Raw genomic sequence first — 12,489 nt, 5'->3', positions numbered from 1 at the left:
CCCAAATCCATAACGTAGAAACAAGTTTAATGATTATATTTTTCAGGTGGGACTCAAAGGTCACTTTTGAATGGTTTATAAGTAGGACTGAAATGGTTTCCATTAATTGACCTAATAAGCGTCTAAATAAGCTTTTTGCGTCTTAAAATATAAATAGCCCGTAGAATTGATTAAACCTATATCGCTTTTATTCTGTTTAATTTTATGTTCCTAAGCGTAATGTTTTATTGCCTCCGTGGTTTACTCGGCGTATAAAACAAATGAAGTCCGCATAGAAGGCACCACTTTGAAACAACCCTGATACTGTAATGCCTATGTAATACATACTAATTATTTTAACTGCCGAATCTGAATGCTTGGTCTAAGACTGCATAAATTTTTTACTATACAATTGTAGTAGGAATAATCATTTGAAAACAATGTATTCAATGTTTGCTTATCAAATGCAGTTAATATTAACTTTCTTTTGTTTTACATTGACATTAATTTTAATACTAAATGCTATTTTGTTTATACTTTTATAAAAATATAAACATGCAATTACTAATTAATGGTATTTTTCCATGATCACTTGCTCGTTCGGTGATACATAGACGACATGTGATAGACCCAAAGACTGAGAGGGACAACCTTTTTAGTTCAGGTCCTCAGGTTTATGTATCTGTTTCATGATCATTTGTCAATTTGACACTCGTCGACTTTCTGGGTTGGGCAAGCCGGTTGTTCTCACGATGTTTTCCTTCACCGATCGAGCTAATGTTATATGTGCACATAGACTGAGAGTCCATTGGTGCACAGCCGGAGATCGAACCCACGACCTCAGGGATGCAATCACACTAACCACTAGACTCACTCTGCTCTGTAAATGTATATTTAATTAAATATTATTTATGTATCTTGATAAGTGTTCAAGAAAAGAACGTACCAATTCTTAAAAGGCCGGCAGCGTGCTTGCGAGCCTTCTGATAGTGCGAGTGTCCATAGGCGTATCTGATGTTAAGTGATACGCCTCCTGCCCGTTTGCCTCCTGTAACATATAAAATATGTATTCAAACGTGTCAATTAATAAATAATATAGTATAACTAGCTGACCCGGCAAACGTTTGTTTTGCCATGTATATTATTTCTAGGAAACATGTTTTTAGTTCAATAAAAATAGCTATCTACAATAATAAAAAATAGTGGTTGATCGTAGAGGGGTGAAAATTAAAGGTTATATGTATTTTTGTATGCTGTATCATAAAAAAATTAAAAAAATCTAAAAAATAAGAAACATAAATTTGGGTTGGACACCACTTATCACTAAGGGGGTAGAAAGATAGATAGTAGCTGATTCTCAGACCTACTGAAATATGCATATAAAAATCGGTCAAGCCGTTTCGGAGGAGTATAGTAACTAACATTGTGACACGAGAATTTTATATGTAAGATATTGGAAACTAGATCAATTTCTAGAAGAGCTTCTTGTACAATCTCTTGGAATAACAGAAACTAAAATTAGAGTGGTATAATGATTTGGATGGGTCTTACCCAAACAATAGTTTTCGTGTGTTCTTCATATTTTAAGGGGCTCAATCATTGAGCATCAATGTCAGTAGTCTATGGGCATGCGGTGCTTTTCATTGTGTTTTGATAGTGAATAATTTCCTTAGAATTAGGATAATTCAAGAACTTTTGTCTAGTTGTCAGTTTGTGTTTAAGGCGTAGACCAAATAATGCTTCAAAAATATGTGGAAAATCATTATTATAAAGTTCCAAATTAACCAAAATATAGGTACAAATATAACAATTCACAAATATCAAATGGATGGATTGATATGCATAGAATTTTATTTCCATAACGACATGATTTGGGATATATCAGCTGTGCCCTAAACGTGACTTATACATAAAAATAGTTTGGTGTTATTATTATCATAAATTATTAATAATAATAATATATATAATATATAATAATAATAATTAATTAAAAAATCAATATAAACTTGTTATATCAGACTATGCCATCAATGCCACATCTAGTAAAAAATCAAATTCGAACATCCGTGTTTTGCTTGGTTGACTGATCAAGTTTATTATGTCTACCCACATTTTTGGTGCTATTCTGTTTTGTTATTTTATATATGTACCTACATCTGTGCGCTCTAATTTCTAACTTTTAATCTGAGTTTTAAATATGTGTTTCTCAGGGTCGATTCGACCAAACAAGAGTAAATCTTAATCTTAGAATAAATCGAGAGTTAATCGAGAGTAAATCAATTTTACGTTTTACCAACTACAAATTCTGAAAATAGTGGGCTTATTCGGGAATTGCTACTATACCGCCGTTTCGCACGGAATAACAGCTATTCCTAGGATAATTTAATGGCGTCAGTCAGTCCAATCAGCTGATTTCTGTCATTTCACAAATATGTATTCTGTGTTTTAATTTCAAGTCAACGCAACGCACTAAATTAATAGTCTAGCATTGTATAATGAAACGTTTAAACAATTTATTATTTATTTATTTGTTTTTAGATTTTTTTATTTTCTATAATATTAGAATGAAATTCAACTGGGCTCAACAGAAGTTCCTTTTTAGACGAAAGCCTCAAACTAACAAGAAATAAAAACTTTTTGTTGTCGTTTGACACCTGTTAAAAGCTACTTTTTCACACTATAATACGGCAAAATCGAGTTGACATGATGTATGCTCTTACACTGTCCCGTTGTAGAACAACATTTATTTGCCGAGTTTTATTTTCGTTCATCATTCTCTTGCTATTCGCGTATTGTTATTCCTAGCACAATTATACTATCGATTACGTGGACAAACGACTATGGATTTACTCGAGATTAAAATCATGGAATAGATTATTCTTGGTATAGTTACTCGTGTATAAATTGAAGTTTGGTCGAATCGACCCTCAGTAAGTGAATTTTGTATGCAATTCTTATGAGAAATAAAGTTATTCTTAAACCAAAAAAAAAATAAAAATAAAATAAACATTCTAAAACGTATACTATTTATTATATATATGTTTTTAGTGTTAACGATCCAGTTGAGATGCCGGTCAGTTTAGGTTCCTAAATGAAATCGCAGATTTTGCAGGTGAAAAACGTTTTGATTCGAACTCGATTATACGATTTTAAGCCATTTTTTACTTTATGCGCGTATACTTTAAACTACACTATACTCCATACATAAGTATTCAAGCTATACTTTATTATAACAAGTTTTTTTTTCAGACTTAAGTTTCGAGTCATTTTTTAATCACGAAGACATGCAAGATATTTTGGACAACTTCTGTGTCTACCACATGAATGCGCCTGGGCAAGAGGAAGGTGCTGCAACTCTGCCGGAAAAGTGAGTACATACATACATATATTGGGCATACATATTTTTTTTAAACTATAAGCCCTAGGATAATTTTATTGTTTAATTATGTCAGGAACTGCGCTGCTTTTTTAAAATGTTTTATAAAGGTCGCAGGTATAGACTAAACGTATAGTATAGATATTATTCTCATGCCTTAACAGGCCATTATAATATTTCTCATCTAATAGATCGTTATTTGTTGCTCACGTACAGACGAGAAATTCTACGATTAGAATTTCAGTAGACAGAAATGTTTAACATAAATCCAGTAAAGCATTGGACTAGTTGCAAAACGGATGGAATATATTCTTACAATATTGTCAGCATATATGACGCAGCAAACGACGCGTGGTAGATGAATTTTTAATATTTTTTCTCGTTGTTCAGTGCCAATTTATATACACTTATATTACTGTATGTAGACGAATCTTTCAACGTTGATGCAATCTGCACGTATGAAAAGAAAACACGCCTCTCTTTTAATTAATCTGGCTCTAATGTTTTAGTTTAAACTGATATTTTTATAATTGAATCTCATAATTTCGAAGCGTGAAGATTTTTTAAACATCTAATTAATTGTTGAAGAAGTATGTAAAAGCGTAACAACTTGACATATAGTATAAATAAGCTCTGTGGTGGGTTGCATTATACATTTTTGATTTTAAAAACACCTTGAGTACTTTTGCTTATAAACTATTTTTTTAAATTATAAACTAAATAATTGATGACAAACGGTAGCCAGGCGCGTAAAGTCTTTACTCCCAAAAATTAAAAAATAAAATCATTCTCTGTGGGTTAATGTATTATATTTGTCAATATACTTTATCGTTAAATTACCCTCATTTATTGCAATTTTAGAAAACAATGATTTTTGTTTAGTCTCTTGGAAAGCTCGAAGACATAAATAATATCAAACCATATCTCAGCGTTTCATGCGAAATGCAGCTTCCATAATTACAGTCATGGTTTTAAATGACTTTGATTTAATTACTCAGAGTGGTAAGTTGACATATATACAACACGAATGGAATTTTGCTGAGATGTTTTTATATAGGTCTGTATATGTTTTTTTATAATAGGTCGGCGAAAGACGACTATATATGGTCTTGAGATATTTTACTGGGTTTTGGGCCTCATGCTGTGCAAAATGATATTTTTCAACAATTTTAGAAAATACAATTACGTATCATTATAAATCTAAGATGGCTGCCGCTACGAAATGGATGGCGGATGACATGTTTTTATATCCTTTAAGCCATAGACTTCCCGAGAAATTATGCAACTGTATTTCCAGTTCACGCTGATCGGGGCATGTTCCGAATGCACCCGTGAACACTGGGGCTCACAAGGCTGTGTTCTATCCCCGACCCTGATTATTCATCATATCAATGATATGTTGCAACTTAGCAACATTCATATGTGGACGATGGCACTGGAGATATCCTTTACACTGGATGGGCAGGTATTTCTTTGTCGATGAGCACCGGAACAAACTTGTGTTGAAGTCGAAACTATGCTACGTGGAATCTCGGACTGCTGTAGACAGTAGTAGTGTGTCTGTTTGACTAAATTTAGTCCAATTTAACCCCAAACAATTTATATATATATATATATTTGCTCCGATACCCTTCTCCGCTACTACTCTCCGCTTCAGTTTCGCGATCATTTGGAAGGAAAGCCTAAATTAGCCTCGAAGGAGCTAGGTGTGCTTAGCAAGGCGGCTTCACATGGAGTACTGTTCTCACCTCTGGGTGGGAGCTCCCCAGTAGCAGCTCCTTCCGCATGACCGCATTCAACAAAGAGCGATTCGAATCGTCGACGACCAGTTTCCGAGCGGCTTGATCCCTTTGCGTAGAGATGTGGGGTCTCCTGCATCTAATACCACATTTACCATGGAGAGTGTTCAGAGAAGTTGTATGGACTAATACCTACAGCTGAGTTTCATCATCGGACGACAAGGTAGAATACAAAATACCTGCTGCCCACTGAAGTATATTTCCGAACCAATTCGAATTAGGGTACTTTAAGAAAAGAGCGTACCAATTTTTAAACGGCCGGCAACACACTTTCGAGTGCCCATGGGCGGCGGTATTACTTATTATCAGATGATCATCCTGTCCGTTTGCCTCCTTACATAAAAAAACAGATTGACAAAACGCATAAATCGTTGTGTGCAAGTTTCTGTTGTGAGAAAATGTTAATAGCAATTTTGATTCATGTCACTCGACGTAAGTTCAGCATTTCAAAATGATTACAAAATATTTTGTCGCATTGTAACTGCATGAAATTTCCAAAATTAATTTACTCATAAACGCAGAAGCCACAAATAATAATGCGATGAATGAGGGTTGATGCCACGAATGCTTTGTCCGTTGCAAATGCAAGCGTAGCGTCAACATTCTTGCAATAATTGAGGCAATTTAATAATTAACGATGTCATCCGAACTCAATGTATGAAAATAGTCAAGTTGATAGGTTCGCCATATGATAATGGTAATCCGTATATTATTTATATTGTATTCCTACAGCTACATATACAACAAAAAATTATACTAAACATACAGCCAAAGATTATAGAGCGATTAAATAATAAAGAAACAACGGTTAGTGCTTCTTTACGCTATGGTATATTAATGAAAATGTAGAACAATATTTGTATCAAATTGGAACATACACATATTACTCATAGCATACCTATTTTTACTTGCATGTAGCTATTAATAATAATCCTTATTTGTTCTGACAAAAACTTACACTATGTATAGTGCAAAAATTAAAGCGACAGTTATTTATCTAATGTATAAAATTCTCGTGTCGTGTCGGTGTTTGTGGTTAAACTCCTCCGAAACGGCTCGACCGATTCTCATGAAATTTTGTGTGCATATTGGGAATGTCTGAGAATCGGACAACATCTAGACATCAAGGGTAGTCCACCCCTAATTTTTTTTTTAATTTTAGATAAAAAAAATATTCTTTTTTTTATGATACAGCATTAAAAAATACACACAACCCCTAATTTTCACCCCTCTACGATCAACCCCTATTTTTTATCATAAATGATAAACATGGCTAAAAGACGTTTGCCGGATCAGCTAGTAATATAAGAAAATGCTTGTTTGTGTGAGACTGATGCCAGTTAAAGGTAAAAGTACCTGTGTTACAGGTCATCAGGCACCCGCCAAATTTATGCTTAATAAACAATTATTATTATACATGTATTAGAGGTTGCAACATTAAAATACAAAATTATATAGAAAGAAACCACTGAACTATTGAACGTAGTTAGTCGATTTAACTATGTGACATGATTTTTAACTGAAGCTATTTCAGTTCACCGCTTCACTGAGCATGTTTAACAGCGTCAAAGCCTTCGTACACGTGTGCGATTTAAATTTAATCAGACATGCAATGTACTTATAAACTTCATATTGATGTCCCATTAACCCCCAAACTGGGATAGACAGCTACTGCTGTTCAGCAAGTGAGAGATTCGTTAATTACATACTTCATTATTCACACTTTGTACAATACGAAAACGATCAAATTAAAATATATATATTATGCATTGCAACGGGCGGTCTTATCTCTAATAAGAAAAACTATATATAAGAATATAAGGGATAAGTTTGCAGCAATCATTTATATTAATTTATTTATTGCGCTTCTCAATCACGATACGTGTAAGGTGTTCAATGTGAGTGTTCAAGGTCATACAATGTTGGGCAAATTAAAATTTATCATTATTAGTTTCTTTCATTAGGCATTTCTTTTGAATATTCATGTCTTAGTGCGCAGTTTTCAAGTATAAAGATACGAGTAATTACTAACTACTACTAATAATTATTATTTTATTGTTTTATTAGGCTATACCATAATAATATGGGTAAATTTATAGTTGAAAATCTTATTGAAATATATGTTTTGGGACGTTTTCAAAAAAATAAAAATGAAAAGTATTGTTTTCCTTGTATCAGTATGGCAGTGATATACAATAATACGCGTTTTAAATCAACATATATGTAACTCGAATGGAACACATTTTGCTGAGATGTTTTTATACAAGAGGCGAAAGGCGACTTTATAGTCTTAAGAATATATAATAGCAAGCCAAAAATCCAGTAATATTTATTTATTTGGTATTAATATTTTGTTGCGTCAAGCCCCACAGATTGATCTTTTTCAACATTTTTAGAAAATACAAATACGTATCATTATAAATCTCATATCACGAAATCGAAATTTAATATGTATTTAAACCCTTAACGTGTCAATGGACATCAAATGAAATTGCTCACGTCAAATGGTGTACATTTATGTGCAATAATTAATTTGGTTGACTCGTATTTAACATGCGTGGGAGTAAAGTGTGTGTCGAAATAACAAACGCTTAATAAAAATTATTTTGCCAAAGTTATATATTTAAAGAAAAAACTTTTTAACCGGATAAAAGTTATGTATTATTATAACTTTACAATTATTTAACATAATTTTAAATTTAACCGACGTTTCGCGTGCTTTACAGCGTGCGTGGTCACGGTGACTGAAGACAAAAGGTGTTGAATGTCACAAAGTATCACAGCTGTAGAAAAAGTATCACAGCTTTTTCTAAGTGTAAAGGTTATGTCAATAAAAGACAATACAAAGTTATATAGATGATGTTTTATAGAACAAAAACGCAATAGTCTTGCGAATAACAGTCGATTGTCTAATTGAAAGTAAACAAAGGCTTTTATATATAATATCAGGCCTTCTATTTGCAAATGCACAAAACAAACGATTGTTAGTGTATTCCAACCTAGTACTTGTGTAAGTTTCATTATTATAAATTGCTTACGAAGGATTTTTTACTTTGTTTACATTATGTGCAAGTAATTTGCAGGCTGTTTGCTTGCTCTGGATTGTTAAAGATTTATGAACATTTCGATATTTATATACGTCATAACATATTAAACAGCAGTATAAGACATAGAAAGTATAACAGGCCAAAAAAATACGATTTCGATAATTGGACCGGCTTCAAAAATTCAATTTTTTTTACATGACACCTATGTTTATTAAACTTTGACTATTGAACAAAAATGTCTTTCATATCTCAAAAACAAATTAATTGATTTTTATGAAACTTGACTGTTCCCTATGTTGAAATATATAAAAAATCAAAGGTAGAAATTTAGAGCTCGTGATCAACGTAGGCAAATAACAAATTCCAACAATATCTTAAACATACAAGCACCTCTTATTAATATTAAGCCAGACTTAAATTACGTAACCTAAATTACTTGTGTATTTTGTACTTGAATTATGTGCAGCCTTGGGCTTGTATGCATTTTGTGAAAATTCTAGATTCCTTACGTAACGAAAGCTTTCTCTCAAGCGGATTCATGTTTTATAGACCCTTGGTAGACCCTTCGGGAAATGCAACTAATTAGCACAATTTTCTTTTAATACGCGAATCATAATTATACAGCGGCTATAATATTGCAGTGTTGGCAGAAACTTATTTCTTTTTTTATGAAAAATGCTATATCGCGACGATTTTGAACAACAAGAAAGACCGAACAAAAAGAATCCGCACAATCAGCCATATATAAATAGGCATGCAAATGTCATATACATTTTTGAAGTTATACTTTTTTAGGCGCGTTATGAAAAATTGATGAGAGTGAAATTTTACAATGCTCGCGCACCGTGACACAAAATTAACAGAATGAAGTTGCCCACTGAAGATGCTACGGCATTGGACATAATTTAAAAACAACATTCGAATAATAATAGAATTTATGTTACACTTAATGTAAGAGAATAATAATAAATATTTATTTATTTAATTTTTCAAATGTAAACTGAACTTTATTGACTATAATGACTCCTTTTCCAGTCTTTGATTATTTTATTGTAATTAATTATTTGCATGCAATCAAAACCTATTTTTAATAATGCCAAAGAAGTATAACTTCTTACGCGCGTACATAAGTACACGCACCCTTTTTTGCAATGTCATATAATAAGAACATTAACATAATGTCATAATAAGAAGTTATGTCATTTATAATTATTGTTAAAGTTATGGTCTAAATACTCGATCACGCTATAAAAGCACCTTGACTTTAAAAACCTAATCACCTTCCCCTTGAAAACATTACATGGCAGCGATCTATAACTTCTAGGAAGGTGATTAAATATTCTAATAGCCATGGCGTAACAATTTTTGGAATATAGCGCGGTGCAACATTCAGGCACCCGCAGCCGTGTTGGATCCCTCGGTAAATACAAGCAATACAAACAAAAATTGTTACCATGTTCTTGTTTGGAATTATCATTATCAAGAATTGCCCCGTAATTGACACACATGGAGAGCATTCTAAATATATGGAATGTAACAACCTCAAATATTCCAACCCCAAATGTAATAAATTAAAAAAAAACTATATATTGACCTCCGTGTTGACGTGTCCGAATATGTTTGTGACGTTTGAGAGCTTTTCAAACGATACAAACTGAACTCGACTCGTCAACTCGACTTGAAATTGCATGACAATCGCTACTGTAAATGAATTTACCTATAACTTAAGTTATATAAGAAAGATATGATGACTGTAGTACATTTTTATACATTATTTTTTAATAAGTTCAAGGTGTTTTATCATTAAATCGCTAGTGTATATCGTTCAAACCATTCTTAGCTCTCTACAGTCAGCACATACACCGTGTCACACACTTTAATGTTATTGCTAGATATCAATATTGATGAAAAAAAAAACATGGCGATTAAAATGAGTGGCGGAGAGTTTTGCCAGTTCTTCTCTTCCGTTCTACGCCCTTGAGAACTGGCACTAAATGTAAAATTAGAAGCATTAATATGTATTTCTTTACTGACAAGTCAAGTGTACAATGTGTTACCTATATGATTAAATGATTTTTGAATTTTGATGGATCGATCTATTTTTCTTAATGCCTTCCATAGATATCAATAATAAATTAAATAACAAATATCAATAATATTTACAAGCAGAAGAGAAAAATTTGTTTTGTTTTCTGTAACTTTTCTTTGCGTTTTAAGAGCTGTGCCTAGTGCCTAGGCGCGCGTGACCCAACACCTGGGTTGTGCTTTCTAACCCATGCTCAGCGACGGATTTTCTATCGATTTGAGCAATTATAACTTGCTCAAGGTAAAGGTTGAGCTGCAACTGGGTTTTGTTTTTTAATTTTTCATTGTGCCATGTATTGTTTTCGCTCATATTTTTATTGGTATCCATTCTTACTGCTCGTAAATATAAAAACCTAATAGTTTAAACGTTACATTTAGAAGTAATATAGTTTCCCCGACGCACGTTTTAATAAACAATAAAATGTATTCTTTGACCGGTGTCCTTGAGAGAGCGAGTGAATCGGGGCGTGTGAGTTATATTGATTTTTTTGAAAGGCACGCCGGTTCCTTAATTTATGTACCATGGATTTCTGTTGTCTATTATTTCACGTTTTTATAAACTTTTCTATTATAAATTAATTATTAATTCCGTAAAAGGTATCACTTTAATTATGGTAATTAATTTAGAGAGTAAACTTAATATTACGTACATTTGAAGACGTTTCTAGTTAGAAAGTAAACACTAAGGCTCGCGACTTTGCTCTAAATGCAACTCGTATGTCAAATCCAGTGTTTTTGACATAGGGAAGTCACTTAGCGCCAAGTCATGCCTTTTGTTATAACCCAATGGAGTTACAATCTCTGATGAGTTTTGGACTCAGATCTGTTTAACTGTTCAGAAAGAAAGATTCTTTATTTTTTAGTCAGTTGATGAGTCTTGAGTGCCTGATCGGTTTTTAGGCTTAAACCAATGTTTTTACACAATGTTTGCTATCTCCGAGCAATTGGTTGTTGCACACATGGAGAAAAATAACAATTGGTCCTTCTGGGTTTCTGGGTTCGTAGGCACTTTCTACGTAAAAACTAAAAGCCCTTTTCAAAAGTTACAATTCACTTATTAATATAACCTGGTTCCAATTGACATTGATACATCAAAAACCTTGACGGTCTTATTACCAACAGGGGCTTGAACCCATCTCAGGAACATCACTAACTACACAGCTAGTTGGTAAGCGTTCCGTTATTATTTAACTTCCATTATAATAATGAACCCTGTGTGCGACTGCTAGATAAACTCAAACTCAATGTAACTTTTATTCATATAGGTAACAAGTACACTTCAACGTCAACAGAAAAGATGTTAAATTAATTCTAGTAATTAATTAATTTACATTTACTACCAGTTCGCAAGCCAAGGGCGTAGACCGGGCGAGAAGAACTGGCAACAAACACTGCGCCACTCTTTTTAATCGCCAAGTTTTGAGTCATACAAATTGTTAGTACGGCAGAGCAACCATAAATAATTGAACTGGAGCAAATCAAGCCGAAGGATTAGGATCATTTAAATAATCGTCAAATTTATAAAAAACTTGATTGATTAATTTACGCTTAACGAGAGTTTGAATTTATTCCGTGATAATTCTTTAATTTCGCTTGGGAGTTTGGGGTATAACGGAGTAGTTTAAACGTAGCGGTAAGTAGGCGCCTACAACGATTTCTTTATCTTTATCCGTAGTTCCACAACTGAGCGTTTTAAGGGCAGTTTATGCCGCGCACCACCACTATGTGGAACCAGCTGCCCATTGAAGTATTTCCGAACTAATTCGACTTAGGCCTTCAAGAAAAGAGCGTACCAATTCTTAAAAGGCCGGCAATGCATTCGCGAGCCCTCTGGCATTGAGAGTGTCCATGGGCGGCGGTATTCCGCGGCAAGCTTCCTGCTCGTTTGCCCCCTGTGCTATAAAAAAATCTAGTTTATTAATCTCTAGTTTATTAGAGTCGGAACTCGCATATGTTAATGTACTTAATTATCATGAACGTAGGTATATTTTTCCAGGCTTCGTCATATCAACTTTAAGAGAGCTGGCAAATTAGTTCTCTGCATGTTACCCAAGACATTCTGTGTATTCGTTTATTGTCCACTGCAATTACTTAAACTAAATAACTCCACTTTAACTCAATTGCTGAAGCATCTAGCAATTAAAAATATTGTTTTGTTCTCGTGCGATATTTTATCCAGCTCTCCGTTTTGCGACAAAATTTT

The 12,489-nt window shown here is 33.3% G+C and overlaps 1 protein-coding gene across 3 annotated transcripts in view; it reads left to right on the top strand.

Annotated features, from left to right (window-relative positions):
- The window catches only part of LOC125062165 (protein NDRG3-like), a 45,427-nt gene that overhangs the window by 12,206 nt on the left and 20,732 nt on the right, over window positions 1–12,489 (top strand). For all 3 annotated transcript variants that reach the window (XM_047667846.1, XM_047667848.1, XM_047667849.1), the window contains one exon: window positions 3,229–3,346. In XM_047667846.1, coding sequence (XP_047523802.1) covers window positions 3,229–3,346 — 118 coding nt within the window. The remainder of the gene's footprint in view (window positions 1–3,228; window positions 3,347–12,489) is intronic.

Source organism: Pieris napi, chromosome Z (assembly GCF_905475465.1).
Source record: "Pieris napi chromosome Z, ilPieNapi1.2, whole genome shotgun sequence".
In the NCBI taxonomy this organism is placed as follows: Eukaryota; Metazoa; Arthropoda; class Insecta; order Lepidoptera; family Pieridae; genus Pieris; species Pieris napi.
Note: the sequence above shows the minus strand (reverse complement) of the source record. Positions and strands in the feature narration are given on the sequence as shown.